Genomic DNA, 17,202 nt, shown 5'->3' on the forward strand with positions numbered 1-17,202 from the left:
TTTAAACCTATGTCAAACAATCGACTCTTGTCGGAGCAACCGGCCCCTCCAAGAATCGATACTTTCCACAGGTTTAAATGGAGGAAGACAGTGTTGCCAATTTGCCGGATCAGCGTCCGTCGTCCGACCCTTTTCGACTGCGTCCCATTTCGTCGGCTTGTTTGTCCTCTCGTTGGCTTGTTTGCTCGGCCAAGAGTCCAAATGGAACCAGGTCTTCCGGACGAGAACCATCCGATGACGTGATCGAGGCACTTTCATGCTTAGCAACCCAATCGGGTCATCACGAAGGGTTGGGGTAGGCCACGGTCCCGATCGATATCCCCCCCCCCCCGCCGCCGGCCGCGCCGCCGCTGACTTTTCCGTGTCACCCCCATTTTCTCCTCGATTTCATCCCGTCCGGGTTTCATTTATGGGGTGCACGTCAACGTCACGTCACCCGATCCACCCCGCACCCCCGCCTCCCTCCTGTCGGAGCCCCCGCCTCGCCGCGCGTCTTTTCGGTCGTTTGTTCCTTATCCAGTGCCTAACCCGCACTCGAATCGCTTATCCCATCGACCTTTTTAGCGCAGGCAAGAGCTTCAGGCAGCAGTTTTACTTGAGAGGACGATCCAATTTTTTTTTCTTTCTTCATTTATTTTTTTTTATTTTTTTTATTTTTTTTTTTTTTAATTTTTTTTTGTATACTGGCTTGCCTTTAGGCACAGTAGGGACTGCAATGATCGACTTTGACACCTTAGACCTTAAATGTATTACATTTCGCAATAAGGAACCGCTATCTCTGGCTCTCCCATATCTGCATGGGGAAACCAATGGCATGTGAGTTGTTCCTAAAATGGGCCGAAAACAGTGATTCTTTATTGCAAAATGTAATCCAAATATGACTTAATTATTTTTTTCTTCTTTTTAGTACCTAACCCGCATTAGAGTCGCTTGTCGCTTACTCCACCGATCTTTTTCAGCGCAAGCAGGAGCTGTAGGGAACAGTTAAACCAGAGGTCATCCGACCATTCCTTATTTTTGGGCATACTGACTTCTCGGGCATACCACTGGGGACCCCACTGCACAACTTTGACGGAATAAATATACGAAAAAAAAGAAAAAGAAGAAGAAAAATACTCGCGTCCAAGCAAGGAAGCGAATGGATACACGTGGATATCCCAAGTGGATACATGCGTTTAGTTATGTTCGACAGCCAACACGGGGAGGGTCCAAAGTGTAAAAGTTGCTGCCGCAAGGAAATGTGACTAGGTTTCTTAGGATACTCGCCCGTCTTGTTTCAGCCAAGTTGAAATTATTGGTTTTGTTGAGTTTTACGTGCCTGCTCGATAATCGAAGGAGAACACGTGACCTCAGATCGTTCCGGTTGGTTGACGGTGCGCACTGCTCTGCGTCTCGAAATTGAAAGCAAAGCCGATGAATTCGTCGCCCTTCTGACGTAAAGACCTAACTGCACTGCGCGGTGAACCCTGTCGTCCGTATACCTCAGTGCTTTCCCGGGCTCATCTCTAAGTGTAGTTACTCTCTTATGTCAGCCAAGCAACGAATTGTCCCACTCGTCTCCTCTCTGTCAGGGTTGCCGCGCCACGAAAATCCGAAGAAATGAATTTTCAAACCATCGCAAGAAGAAAAACAAGTGGGAAAGCTCTAATACGTTCGTAATACCACTGCCATGCGAAGGAAAAACGCCGTATGGACCTTCAGGCGTTGCCTTTCCTTTCATAAAATGCGAATTTTCTAGTAAAGTTATGCATTTTTTCCTCCCAATTTTTCAGATAATTTTGTTCGCAATTTCACCTTAAGACTCTGAAAATCTAAAATAAACGTTTTATCGAAGTAAATATGGCAATTCTCGAATGTTCATACGGCGTTCTTCCTCAACACGGTAGAACAGCGCTCAGATGTTTTCTATGCAGGCGCGTTTTTAAGTTCGCGATTCTGTACTTCAATGTGTAACTACTTGTACTCTAATATTGTTCGATTGTATGATCAAGACAATATTTTAACCAATTTTTTCATCGTTTGATTGCAGGTGGATGACCAAATGAAACTACTCCAACATTCTTGGTCGGACATGTTAGTTTTGGATCACATACATCAACGAATGCACAACAATTTACCAGATGAAACGACCTTGCACAACGGTCAAAAGTTCGACCTCCTGTCACTGGGTCTCCTCGGAGTCCGCTCATTAGCTGATCATTTTACCCAAGTCATGCACAAATTGCAAGACCTCAAGTTTGATCTTTCTGATTATATTTGTGTCAAGTTCCTTTTACTACTCAATCACGGTTAGTATTTTTCTAAGTGATTAATTTTACCTACCTATTCCAGGGATCGGGAAATATTGATTTTAAAGAAAGGAAAAAAATAGTAAACTATTTCCAAAACAGCTAAACGGTGCTTCAGACTTGTCTAGTTACGAGAAAAAAATCTTACTCTGTAATATAAAATTATGAGATTAAAGCGTAACGTGTCAAGTCTGAGGCACGAAGCGCTTTGAGAGGTTGGACCGCGAAGCGGTCAGGGGCCGTAGCCCCATAGTCCTTAACAAATGCTTAAAACTGTCAATCTTGGATGACAATCCTATCCACATACCGCATGGTCAGGAAATTTCTATCACTGTAAAATATACTTTGGGTGAGAAGAGAAGAAGTGGGAGCAAGGGGAAGGGGAAATAAGAGTTGGTTAATAAATTGAACAGAAGAACGTACCTACCCTTGGGAACAAGGTTTACTTATGTCTCACGGAAAGTGAAGAAAACCTATAAGTAGAAATGTTAAGTCAAGTAAAAAAATGAAACTGATTTGAAGATGGTTTTTCCTGCTGTTAGCTTTAACGTTCTTCAGCCTGTACTTAAATTTTTGTTTGGTTGACTGAAAGTAATGACACAACACAAAAGTAATCACGGTGTCAAAGCATGGAATGAACACAAGATTGTATTGCAATTATTTAGCTTCAAATTTTTTTGTAAGGATTTTTGAGCTTCCATTTTTTTCAGCTTTGATATATACTTCAAATTTCCAAATCTAGCAGATCACATGCATTTCACATCATTATTATCAATGAAACTACTTCACACTTATTGTTGGACACTTATTTCTATTTTTTCATTTCTTCATATCTCCATTTTCAATTTAATGAATTAAGTAAATCGAACTTTTGCAGCCAATTAGATATTCTGCTTCATATGTGACCATGAGTGCAGGAGAGAGGACGGTAGTGCTGGAAAGCAACTTTTTTCGAGAAATTTAAATCAACTTGGATAAACAAATGGGAACTCAATTGGACGGGAGTTTGATTTTGAATGAATTTAAGGTCTTAAATTCCATCACAATTCAACATGTTCAAAATGTTTCTAAGAATTTTTCTTTCTTCCTGGTCATTCATCATACTTATATCATCAGTTTATATTCTTTCTTATTTATTATATTTTTCCGGAACCATGAACTGACAAAAATTTAAATTGATGTTCACAGAAGTGCGTGGTTTGATGAATCGGAAGCATGTTCTAGAAGGACAGGAGCAGGTTCAAAACGCATTATCCGATTATTGCGCCACAGTCTATCCCAATATTCAGGTAAGATTAACTTTACTTGATTATTTCTATGTACTCATAGAAATAATCATCAGAAGTTGGTAAGTTTTGCTTTGTATAAGTACTTTTGGCCCTGCTATTGAGGAACCTTCCAGAAGAAGGGCCCATTGCAAAAAATCGTGTTTAGGAAAAATTCATTTTAAAGTTCCCATAAATGTTCTCTAGCCTTAGGCAGTGACTTACAGTGGAGCTTTGACTCCACTTTTCTCATGTAAGTCACCATCAGTGGCAAAAAATTAATATTGAAAACTTCAAGTGCATTTTTCTGTAATGTGATTTTTTGATTGGAAAGCTCTTTAATTTTAAAGCATCGTTATTTTTTCCTCATTAACCAAGCAAGGGCATTGAGCCATCGGCGAAACTTTGTATCTGCAAAATGTTTCACAAAATTTAGGATGAGTACAATCTTAATTTATTTCAATCATAATAATTGTTTTCCAAGCTCACCACTCACATTCCTGATAAGGGGGCAGACTCCATTTTTTTTAAGGATGCTGCCAGGTAATTTCAGAAAAGTGATGTGGTGCATGCTTTCAGAAAACTGTGGTAAGAATAGGATGGCAAATTCTCAGAAAGTCATTCAAAACCTGGAAAAGCTTACCCAAAGCTTCCCCCTGCGAATCTTACCCAACCCTGAAAATTTGGTTTAAAGCAGCAAAAGGCACTGCATAACCTTGAAATGATTTCTTCCAGCTGAAAAATGTCATTATTTTCTATGGCACTTTCACGCTTCATCAACGAAAATTAGAACTCTAGTGAAATTCTCAAATTTTATACAAAGTCCTTAATTTTTGCATTATTTTGTCATGTCTTATTTCATTTTTTTCCAGAATAAATTTGAAAAACTTATGGCATTATTACCGGAGATCCATGAACTAGCTAATCATGGCGAAGAGCATCTGTATCATAAACATTGTACGGGTGGAGCACCAACTCAGACTCTTCTCATGGAAATGCTTCATGCAAAGAGGAAATAAGCTTCCTTTTTATCTAGTAAGTTTCCTGCTGATTTTTATGTAATGTATTATGTATTGAACAGTATGTCATGCTAAAGTTGCAAGTGATAGAAACACTCCACTTTTCTGTACTTGCTCTTTTCCGCATCATTATTTTGGTAATGAAAGACAAGGCATATTCCTTGATATGCTTTTTACAAGCTTGGTGCATCTTGAGTGTTTCGAACTTTTAAAAGTAGCTAGATATTCCTGACATCAATCATCATGCCAAATTTTCTGTTCCAAATAAGCTGAATTTCTGTATGCTCTTTGAGAAAGAGCTAAATTAGAAGTAGAAGGATGTATTTATAGGGCTAGTTTCCGAATAAAATTGAAAGGACAGATGCCTCGAAGCTTGATGTAAATTAGATGGTTCATTTCTGTAAAAAGATTCCTGCATAGTTGAGATTGTACATTTCAGTGCCAAATGAGATTTTATGTACCTGAACCTCCAGAGTCTGTATTTGTCACTGGGTCTACTTTTCCATGAAGAATCAAATCAACATGCAGGAGATGACACATTCATAAGTCAATGGAGAGTCGCATTTTTTTATTTTATATTTTTTCATTTCACATGGACTCTCAACTGTGAGATGAATTATCGACACCGATAGTGGTTCCTCAGAGCAACTCTTTTAGCAGCCTTCCTTTTTTCCACCACCTCTGTTTTCTTTTTGAGGGTTTTGAAATTAAAACTGAAGATGAAAAGTTCCATTGACGTCATGAGATTTGGAGCACCAACAGTTCTCAATATGAATGTTGAGGGATCCTCCTTTTCTCTAAGACTTTCGCTAGTAACAGCATGTCTGGTAAAGGAATGAGTCAATAATCCTCAATTTAAGGAAAGAAGGACATTTTTTAATGTTTGCAGGAATAAGGAAAATTTAATAATATTTTTTATATGTTTCTCAATATGACCGATATTTCTCTCTTTCTCTAGGAAGCCTTTGACCGAGGCAAGAAAATTTGCCATGATCTCGCTCATGAAACAGCAGGTCAGTTGTCGTGCTGATCGCCAAGGTTACCAGTTTCAAGAATTACCATACTTGGGTAACCAGTTACCATGTGCAAGGAATCAAAATGTTGCCTCTTCATGAATCACGCTTGGCCTAGATCTGAATTTTGGCTCAAATTCACTCAATGTTTTCAGTGCAATATGTTTTATTTATTTAGATACATAAAGAATGTATTTTTTTTATTTTGTGTTCTCATCCAACACAGCTTAAAAATAATTTGACAAATACTTATTTTAAACTGAAAGGAGAAATGTGTGTGAAACAGATGATCCTTGGAAAAGTTAGAAGCTGTAAAATTGAAGAAAAATCTATTTTTATACAGTTCAAACTCTCTGAAGCTTGGTGCTTGTTTTTTGTTTCATCCTCATCAATGTAATTATTTTTATTTATTTGCTTGAATAAAGGAAATTTCATGTTTTTTAACCAAGGTACTTTCAATGTTGAGGACTCTCTAATACCTTTTACCAGAGTTGAATGTACATATTTTCTTATCACTTGTTCTTTAAAAGCAGCTCCTGTAAATTTTGTCTATAAAATGTTATCCTTGTCACTTGTTACAATGTTAAATTATTTTCTCATATTTCCTCACTCTGCTCAGTTTGGAGAAATGTTTCTCACAATAACAAAATAATTTATTCGATGTTATGGTGAGCTAGTCTCATCATTCAGCTATTTTTGATCAAATTATTTTTTATTTTGAAACATTTTGATTTTTCCACATCTGTCGGATTCTGTTGCGTCACTCACACCTATTTGAACTCTAGGGCGTTTTGCTTTTCCAGCTTTGAAAGCCCCAAATCTATAATAACCTTTTAATGCGCACTAAATTTTGGTCAACATGGTATTCTCAAGATGAACATTGAGTTTTGTTTGTTGGATTCCTGCTTTAGTGTTGGTTTCATTTAATTTTATGGATTAATGTTGCAAAATAATGTTGTTTTTGGAAGCTCATGGTGTTCCGCTGTGGTTTTTATCATCATGATAAAAAGAAAGAAAATTCAAATATTGGATGGATAGAGTAATCTCAGATATAGGGCATATGTTAACAATTGGTCTGGCTATAATTCTATCCCAAAACTAACAATGCATGTATCCCGCTCTTTGAATTGTCAGTTACTCTTTTCGTAATTTTTTTTCCTCTTACAACAGCTGTTTCATTCAGCTCAAGCTGATGAAAATAAATGCTGAAAAATGGATCAGCCCAATGAAATTTAAAAAAAGAAAGGTAGCAGCTTCCACTCTTGTTACTTTCTCGCTCCCCTTGTTTTTAATCTATTGCACCCCAATTTTGGTTTAACAAACTTGGGTGAGTTTTTTTGTGAAGCAAACATGGAATGTGGGACAGTTTGAGTTTGCAATGTTTTTAATATTGAAAATATTTTGAACATTTCTATCGCCTTTCTTGATAGTGTTTTTTAAAAGCCTATCATCCCTGTTTTTTTTATTATCTTGCTTTGGATCATTTTATGTAATAAGATGATTTTCGTACCTCTAGGTGTAGGCAATTATTTCATTTAAATTTGGCATTCGGAAAATTTTATAATTTTTATGTAAAAATAAAAACTAACAGAAAACTTTCAAAGGCAATAAAGTAAGGAAATTAGTCGGCACTGGTTTTCAAAATAGAGGTATGGCCATCCCTGTCCTGATATAAAAACCCTCCCTCTCTCTATGCCATGGACTCTTATCAAGGCTTTCATTACTTCGAATTGTTCTCCCTTTAAAATTTCAGCACCAGAACTAGATATTAATTTGCCAACACTATGAATGCATCTTGAAGTTCCCTTTTCCATCCTAATTTTCTTGGCAAAAGTGCTTATAAATTTCTGGAGTGAAGCTTACTTTTCTTGTAAATCCTCGCAGAACACCACTTTTATTAATCATTAAATTTTATTGGATTAAATTTTCATTGGAAAAATTTGGAACTCTTTTGTGCTGTCTGTCTCGTAGCGAATGTGATAAATTTTTTTTTTTCTCCTTTTTTTTGGAACCAGAGCTTTTTGTGTAAGATAGTAAAACTAATTAATAAATAAATAAGAAGTTGGCCTCTTACAAAATTTGATGGTGGGAAAATTTATCTTGTGCAATATGCAGGGTTTAAGATCATGATGTCTGCATATTTTTCTCTTCTTTTTTTTCCGAAAATCAGATGTTTATAGATTTTGCTTCTTTGTAAATTGAACTCAGGGATACCTTTCTTTTGCTTTGTAATTTTCATTTATCCCTTGTTTCCTTCGCTGTTTTATATAAGATGTTGATGTACAAAAGAAGTGATAATTGGTTTTATGGCTCTGTGATTTCTCTTTGCTCTGAACAGGCAATACCTGTATTCAATAATCCTCCTCTTTCTGTAAATCATCTTACATCTTCACAAAAAATATATTTTGTCTCTTGTCAACTTTCTTTAATACTTTTTCTCTCTTCCGATTTCTTTCAGTGATCGATCAATTAATCAATCTGATCAAAAGAAATTCCAACAAAAGCTTGCAATAAATAATAATTCCCTATTACTAAAATATTGGCAGGAAAGATAAAATTATAAAATCCTTTTCTCTTTTTCCGTCTTGACAGATCTTTCACTACCATTATTTCTGGTGCTCCTTTTCTTTTGAAATTCCACAGGTTCTTTGAAAACTCATTGCATCCTTTATGCGTCAATGTAGAATTCCTTCAAAAGAAGAGACTCAATTTAGTACTATAATTCTTCTTGTTCTTCTTCCTTTGATTAGGGCATAAGCCTCGTTTGTCCAACCAGTATTGTGTTAGACTTGTATAAAAGGAATAAAATAGATAAACGTTGATAAAATTGACTAAAATTGGCGTTTATCCTATTGGACAGTAATCACAAATTAATTAGTGGAATTCCTTCCGACAAACTTTCAAATTTCTTTTCTTCACCACTTATAAGGAGCCAAAAAATCTTAATGCAAAATTTAAGAATTACGAAGAGAGGGGGAAAAAAGAAGGTAAATATGAAAGCAGAGAAGTACTAAAATTTGTGGATTGTTTTTTCAGATCCCCAACTGTTCAATGATTTTAAAATTTCCTTTATTCAATGCTCGTTATATTGTACATCTTCATGTTAGTTGTAGCAAAGAATGTATATAATGTTGTACTTTATGTACCAAACAAGTTATTAATTTATTATTTGTAAAAATTATGTGGTAGTTGAGCAGTATTTTGTATTATTAATTTTATCTCCATTTTTCTTTTTTCAATCAATTTCAGTTAATTAAATTATTTTAATTGCTTGTCAATTTTCAAATCATTATTTTTTAAAAGTAAGATTAATTGTTAATGTTAGGGTATCGCAAATTCGTAAACAAGAAAAGAGGGTATTTTATCACTCTTATTCTGAAGAGGAAAATATGTTGGGGAAAAGTAATGCATGCTGGAAAATGTTCTTTTCATTCTTGGTCTGAGTTATTTGAATGAAATGATCTGTGCCTTTTCTTCTCTCAAAAATTATTGTGCAGAATAAAACAAAAGTTGAAACTTACAGAGTTGAACAGAGATTACCGTCGTTCGAGTTAAAGTGGGACGTAGAACTCGTGCCAGTTGAGTTTGCAGTTATTAACTTTCCATTTGTAAGTGCCTATGCTGCTGCCTTCCAACAGCAACCCAGGACATTACCGCTACTGCAGTGTGCAGATACGTGTAACGTCTAATGCGCGTTACAGATGAAAGCATTCAGCTGCTAACTTATCTGGCCAGAGTTTCAGTAGAAATGAATCTACTCAGCTCTGTTGAATTTGGTCACTAAACATGTTTCACCAGCCTGCCTAATTTTTCTCCAAGGCTTTTCAGTTTTAACCTTTTCCTCATTCTTTTTTTTGAAGAAACAAAAGTTCTTAGGAAGTACGCTTATGCTGTCTTGACAATTCTATTCATCTGAGTGATGCGTGTTTTAAAGTTTCATTTGGATACCCGATCATCGCCACATGTTTGTCCTAAGTTATTTATTTACTTGCGCGTAAATTTTAGTTGTTTTATTTTTTTAAAATTCCCTCTGGTTTGAAAAATACTTGTTTTAAGGGGGCTTTACAAATTGAATTCTGTAGGATGAAAAGCATTGAAATTTTAGATTTCATGTCATGTTTGTACAAACATTTCTTGGCAGGTCTTAAACTTTTAAGAAGGCTGTGTTGTAGTGATGTTAAGTATGTAAATGAATTTATCTTTCTCTGTGACCTCTCTAGTATCAAGCTAATTTTCTATGAATATTTCTCCTCAATCATCAGCTTTACAACTTCTTTTTCATCACCGTCATCAAATCTTAGAAAGCCTCGTCTCAGATTCTAGAAGTTCCACTGTGGATCTAAAAATTTATTTTGCTGAATTATTATTATCAGGAGGAAGTAGTTTTTTACTACAACCTTTGAATACTTATCATCAGTCCAGAAACTTAGCAGGAGTGGGCCTCATTGAGTTTTTAGCTATCAAACAACTTGAAGATCTTAATCGTGATGCTCATGTCCTTTGACCAAAGTTTCAGTGCTTTGCAAAGCTGAATAAACTGATTCTACTCCCTCTCATTTTTCATGGAAGTACTGAAATGAACTTCGAAGTACCCTCAGAAATTATGTCCATGCCCACATCTTTGCTAAACTTCACAGCCCTCAGAAGGAACTTTTTTTTGCTAATGTTCCAACTCGGGGTGCTCCACAAATTGCTGAATTTATCATGACTAGAACATTCTCATTCTAAAAATATGTGTCAGTTTGTTTTTTTCATGTTTGTGTGCATTCAATAAGAATCTTCGCCAAATGTCGAATCACATTTGAGACCTGTTAAAGCATCACATTAAGATTTTTACACATGTTATTGAACATTTTAAATCAAAATTTTTCAGCAGGAGCATTGTTTTTAGTTATTTAGTTGAGGGTTTTGCTGTAATTCTCATCACATTTAAAGTTATTTGTATTTGAAGTCAAAGTATTGGTCTAATACCAAATAAATTTTTTCAGGCAGGGAGCATTATCGATTGAGCTCAAAGAATTCAAGTCTACTATTGTTTCGGATTGTTTCAATGTTGCACACTTTGTATTGTGATGTAATGATGTCAGGAGAACTTGTATCGGTGATTTCTGTTCGGCAAGGTACATACAAGTTGTTTGAAGGTTATAGTTTACTTTTTCCAAGAAAGGAAAAAGACAAGAGAAAAACGGACTATTCCTCCTGAGATACCTAAAAAATTTTCACACCATATTATTTCTCATTTCCAGCTCTTTCTGTTTGTTTTCTCCCTGTAAACAACTATTTTTCAATAATCTTCAGTCATTATTCTAGGATGATACCATGTGTTTCGTTTTCTCTCCTAAGTTTACTCTTTTAATTTGTATTACATTCCAGAAGCTTTTTAAATTTTAAATGTCTTCTTAATTTTCTGTTTTCTGCTCTTCAAATGCTTAGGAGAATTTTATCAGCTTTGCCTTTCGTAATGAGTAATCAGTTAATCTATCTCATCAAATTCTGTGTAGAAAGCACATTTTAAAACAAAAATTAACAGCCTTACAATCATAAGAATGAAGTTTGGCTACAGGCGCAGCAGTAATAACCAAAAATACCTATTTATCCTCTAACATTTGATTCGGCATCTTTAACGCTTCAATTTGAAGCTGTAGTAAATCTGTTTCCTCTGACGGAGGTGCTCTCAGATGTATCTCGAGTTTACATCAGGTTTTACACTCAAATGACTTGTAACCTTTTCTCATCACATGTAAAGACCAAGTCCTAAAAAGTTGGCTATTTTTATGGAAATTTATTTTTTTAAGATGTATTGTCAAAGATGGTGATCATCTAAAACTCAGTTTCTCCTTGTCCTCATTTCATTGAGAAGTTTGTGAGAGATGAAACATATCCTAATGCCCACCATAATTTTCTTCCTCTTCTTCATTTAATTAAAATTTTAAAAAAGCAACATCGCTTTAATGTTAATGTTCTTGTCTCATTAACCATTTTAACTGTAGACATACTTGCTCGTGATTTTAGGAAGTTCCATTTGTATCTTGTAAAGCAAAGGACAGAGAAATTTAAATCAAGCTCTAAAATTATCACACATTCCAGTTTTCTGTTTCATTTTGATTTCATTTATTTTCTTATTCTAATTTTCTTTTCTTTTTTTTTTCAATGAGCCAAGTTTATTTTGTTTTTATAAGAACTTCATTATTTTTAAGATTGATCGGTGATATCTTGTTAAATTAAGTTTGAAGAATTCGTAAACCAGGAAAAAATTCATGATAATTACGATTTCTCTGAATGGTTAAAAATGGAGGTAATACATATTTTTGTGCTTGAAAGTTTTATTTTTGAATATTTTAAATGAAAAGACTAATTCGTCAGGAGGGATTAGTTAGTTTACCTTCATTCATTCAGTGTTGTTAAATGTTCACAATTTGCATTGTATTCTTTTTTTATTGTCACCATATTAAACATTTATGGGCCGGTTAGAGAGTGACCAAATGAAGCACTCCCTCTTGTGCTAAATATGCGAATTTTCAGAAGTATTATTTAAGTTTTGCTCTAAAATTGCGTTCTCCTCCAGTGTGAAGGTCAAAGTTTTTTGTTATCTACTTATTGGCTATTTTCTCATTCGCTTATCTAATACATCAGAAAACCTTTTTCTAAAGTTTGTCAGGGACTTACAACTTTTTTCCTCTGCACAAAGTATAAAGGAATATAAAATCTTGGGAGAATTTAATGTGAAGTTCAAAACTGAAGTATCAGACTGAGAATGCTTAACCTGATGAGATATCAGATCTACTTTGAGAAACAAGAGAGGACGATTTTACATCTCTTTTTTCCTATTTCTCTTTTCCTTAAGGAGGGGACCCATTTGTATTCTCCCTGAAGAACAGTTAGTCCCAATGTTATCACTTACTTTCTAAGCCTTAAATGTCATAAAATCCGAACAACTTCACTTATGCTCCAATGGGCAGTATCTTGAGGATCTTATTCTCTTTTGATGATATTAGTTCAAGTTACAAGGATTTCCTTCATTTGGTCAGGATCTACGTTGAGGTCGTACTATTGTGTTCACTGCCTTCCCTAATGGTGGCAATAACCAGAGAAATAATTTATTTTTTTCCCCATTAAATGAAAGAAGGGTTGATGAATATAGGTATATATTTTTTTTCTTGTGCATTTCATGCAACAAAACATATTTTTTTACCAGAATTATTGAAAGCAAAATGTAATTTATTTTTATCGTCGAATATCACCTCTCCTAACTTTTCTTTAACAAGAGATGGATACAGCAATTTTTAATTCTTTTTACTGCGTTGTATTTTGTTGATAATTGTACATAACACTGCATAAAATACATAAATGAACCTATTTGTGTAATTAATTGAAAGTGAAATGTCTATTTTTCAGTTTTATTTATTTATTTATTAATTTATTTATTTTTATGAGTAGAATCATAATCATTGTTATAAATAATTGGATGACATGTGATGACTGTTACAAAATCTTTTCTCAAGTTGTTGGGTCCACTTGGTTACCTTTATTATCTCGTTTAAATGTAAATACATTTTATTTTTTCCTTAACTATGGTAGAAAATCTTAACACAAGCTGATCATACCTTTTTGATCTTCTTCAAATGATTTGACTCATATCTTGACTCTGCTTTTCAAATTTTCTCAAAGAAATCTTTGCACAGTAGTTGGTATCGTTTTTTCCCCCTTTTTTAAAATTATTTTTCTTTTATTTTGTCTTCTCCCAATCATAGATTGTTTTACGTTTTTGATTTGTTATCTACATCAGTAATTTTTGCAGCACATTAGCACCTTCCTCCTCACTTTTGAAAGTAACATTGATATAAAAGATTATTCTCTGTGATCGGAGTTTATCCCTCATATTCTAGAAGAAATTGTATAAACCTATGCCCTTTCAATCAACATCACATTTGTTGTTTAATTATAGGATGGATAGGGGAGACAGGTATCAAAATTAATTTTTCACTGCTCATTGCTATCGAGCATTATTCAATTCCGTAAAATTTCACTTGTCGTATATTCTGAGAAGCCATTAAAGAATCAAGCACTCTGCTCACATTTGTTCTGCTTATTTTTCATCAGAATGACAGAATTTTCTCATTAGAATAGAGCATCCTCTTATCAATTGCAGAAAGGTTTTATTATCATTTTATAGAAGATATATTAAGTCATTTTCCCAGAGATTAAAAATCAAGATGCAATTTTTCCATCACCTGTTCTTTGCTCTGAATTGGGAGGATAACATTTTGAAAGGAATTCCGAGCTTTATACATGCATAAGAGAAGTATGACTGACGGCATTCAAAATGTCTGCTATCAAGTAAAAACATGTTGGTCTTCAGGCGGCTCTGCAGTACTTAGCAATTTTTTCCAATTTTTTTCTTTTTTATCTTATAACAAATATCACGCCAAAAATGAATATTTTTCTTTTTTCTATCAAGATGATCTGATAAGATATTTTGTGGCTCCTTCTCCAAGGAGTTGCCAAAAAAAAAAAAAAAAAAAAAATCTCCTTTTGAAAAAATAATATAAAGTTGGAAAGTAGAGCAATCAAAGAGGGAAAAGTATTTGACTATGCTGGTGCGTCTGTGACCTTAAATTGAAAACAGCTCATTACATCACTGAGATTATACAATAAATCTATATCAAATCGATGTTTACTTTTCTTCTTCCCTTTTTTTTTCCATTTTATCGTTTAAAACTTCTTGGCTTTGAAGGTATTTTCCCCCCTTTTGTTTCTCTCCAGCATGTATTTTTATTTCATTGCACCAAAGTTGTGAGACTTCCCAGTTCATAATCCAATCTCTTTCAATTTCCCTTGCCTACAAATCCACAGCAAGGTAATTCAGATTTTTTTTTTTTTAAAGCTTGCTCATAAAATTTTCAAAATATTTGACAACGTTCACATTCTTTTAAGCAATTTACAAATTGTCTTTTAAGTGAAGGATCTCTTTTGAGAAATTGGATTTAAAGAAAGTAGTCAAATTGTTTATGTTAAGATTGAAGTAACCTTATATTTTGAAACAAAAAATCACAAACACTAATTTTATTTTAAATGTATTCAGTCCTCTCATTTAATTTGAAATGTGTGATTTACCTAAGCAGTCAAAAGGATAAATATGAGGGACTTTCTTATTACAGCGACAGCAAGATAAATTTTTTCCTTTCAGCTAGATCAAAAAGAAAAAAAATTGTTTGGCCAATACCATAACAAAACTTCCATCATTTGCTATGTAACTGCGGCTGTAAAATGAAATGCAAGTAAAAGCAGCAAGTAAAGCTATAACAAGAGTAATTAAAAATTCAGTGAATATTGAGTCAAACCAGCTAGTAAAGTATTCTCTCATTTTCCTCCTTCCTTCTTTCTATGTACATCATTTTGAAGTAATTATGTAATATCATTTTTTATGATTTAATCTTTTCTAACTTTATTTGTTATTATTTTATTAAATTACATGTATAAGGAATTCGTTACCTCACTTAGAACTTGTGTTTTACCAAGACAAGTTATCAGTACCATGTTAAATTTGTAATGTGTAAATAAGTAAGTAAATATATTTATATATATAAATGAACATATATATAAGTATATTAAATATAAAATAAATAAAATTTAAGTATTCGTTGTACCTGCGAGTTTTAATTTTTTATTCTCATGAGTGCTAAAATATTGTCTCAAGTTACAATCCTGTACCAACATCAACTGCAAATTTTATTAATGGGCTAAGGGCCAAAAAATTGAAAACTGAGTTACTGCGTATTTTATTGTAAGCACTAAGGATAAAAGACTGCACAATAGCCAAGTCCCACCAATACTACAGTAGTGCGTATAATTTCTGGAAGGTAGCGTTTACCACTAACGTAAATGAAAAAATAAAAAAAATAAAAGATAAATTAGGACTAAAATTCTACTCCATAAAAATAATTGTGAAAAACTCGAAGTTAACTTTTTGGCACTTAGCCTGTTATTCAAAAATCTTCAACTGGGAAAGTATTCAGGCATTGGGTGTGTAAGAGACGTTCTCAGAAGTGTCTATAGTTCTCATGCCATCACAATTTATTCCTTATACCCTGTAGTATATCAACGGCCGAAATACGAAAGCTCTGTTTTCAACGTTGCAGACTTCCTGTCATACTTCATTATTTCTTTTGAAAATTAGTCAACATAATTTCCTGAAAACTACTTTCATTTGTGTTCTCTGTGAGCAGAATATTCCAGAGATTGAAATTTCAGGGTCAAAATCGAAAGTTCTCCAACTGAGCTAAACTTCAGCCAGTCCCATGCCAAATGACTTAAGTAGTCCGATATTCTGGTTTCAAAAGCTCCACGAATCCGCCAGGCCGCGTGACCGGCGAATAAGTCATGCCAGAAACGGTCATTGAAAACAGTTGAAAACGTCAGTTCATCGACTGAGGAGCCTGAGGACCGTGCACGATCGATTTTGCCTCAAACTATGTAAGATTCGACGATGATCTCGAAATTTTTCTCCATTCAAAACCGAGAAATATCGACAGGAGATGAAATTTAAGCTATTAATTTGGCTTGTTTCTTTTCAAAAAATGAAACAGGACGGAAAATTTTGAAGCATTGCAATGGAGATTAAGTGGTTACACACTTTGACCATCGGTATTGATGGTGAAGTTTTGAAGGTGGTTTTGAAGAAATGACATCAGGTATTTCTCCATGAAAAAATAAAGTATGAAGTCTGACAGGAGGTCTGCAACATCGCCTACCAAGATATCTGAAATTTTTATAAATTATCCTTCCCACAAAGAAGAAAAATCAGGGCAGTTTTGTAGAAATGACATCAGGTATTTTTCCCAAAAAAAAATAAAGTATAAAGTATGACAGGAAATCTGCAATGTCACTTGCCAACATATCTACACGTTTCTTCAATTTCACAGCCTCTATTACTCAGCATCATATTGATGTTTAAATTTAAAAAATACAAATCTTGATTGTAATGTTCAAAAATCTCCAAGTATGCTTCCTTGCCTTTGAGGAAAATTAATCAAAGTTTTTCCCACAAATGAGAGATTTTTTTAGAATGAGTGATGGAAATTTCAATAGAAACTGTTGGTTATTTTTCCTTTAAAAAATAAAACATAAACAGAGACTTACAATGTCGCAAACTGAAATAAGCTCCAGTAGACTTTGGCTACCGATGATTGGATTATTGAGGAGAGAAGTAGAAAAAACGGTTGTTTTGTTGCATGCACATTAGGGGCTAATTTTGATGCAAAGTTATCAAAGAAATTAACATCAAGATTTTGTCAAATTCTAAAATAAAAACCCCATATTAGTGAAAAACACTGAATTAATTACAAAATACTGACGGCCAAATGTGAAAGCACGAATTCCTATAATAATGTTTCAAAATTTCTGCTCCAATTTTATTTTTTCGAAGGTAAGTAAACGAGTCAACTTCATAGTATGATATGTACACAGAGTATTCTGCAAACAGAGGAAAAAATTCAAGGAAGTTTTCAAGAAATTATGTTGACTAGTTTTCTGAAGAAAAAATGAAGCATGCCTCTGGAACGTCGAAAATGGAGATAAACGGTTTCGCACTCTGGTCATCAATAAGGAACATAAAAAA

General features: G+C 34.1%; 1 protein-coding gene across 5 annotated transcripts in view; it reads left to right on the forward strand.

Moving 5' to 3' along the window:
- Window positions 1-15,231, forward strand: part of ftz-f1 (ftz transcription factor 1) — a 193,693-nt gene extending 178,462 nt beyond the window's left edge. For all 5 annotated transcript variants that reach the window (XM_072297755.1, XM_072297756.1, XM_072297757.1 and 2 more), the window contains 4 exons: window positions 2,030-2,288; window positions 3,477-3,577; window positions 4,426-4,588; window positions 5,531-15,231. In XM_072297755.1, coding sequence (XP_072153856.1) covers window positions 2,030-2,288; window positions 3,477-3,577; window positions 4,426-4,572 — 507 coding nt within the window. In that variant the 3' untranslated portion in view covers window positions 4,573-4,588; window positions 5,531-15,231. The remainder of the gene's footprint in view (window positions 1-2,029; window positions 2,289-3,476; window positions 3,578-4,425; window positions 4,589-5,530) is intronic.
- Window positions 15,232-17,202: the final 1,971 nt, after the last annotated feature.

This window comes from Bemisia tabaci, chromosome 3, assembly GCF_918797505.1.
Source record: "Bemisia tabaci chromosome 3, PGI_BMITA_v3".
In the NCBI taxonomy this organism is placed as follows: domain Eukaryota; kingdom Metazoa; phylum Arthropoda; class Insecta; order Hemiptera; family Aleyrodidae; genus Bemisia; species Bemisia tabaci.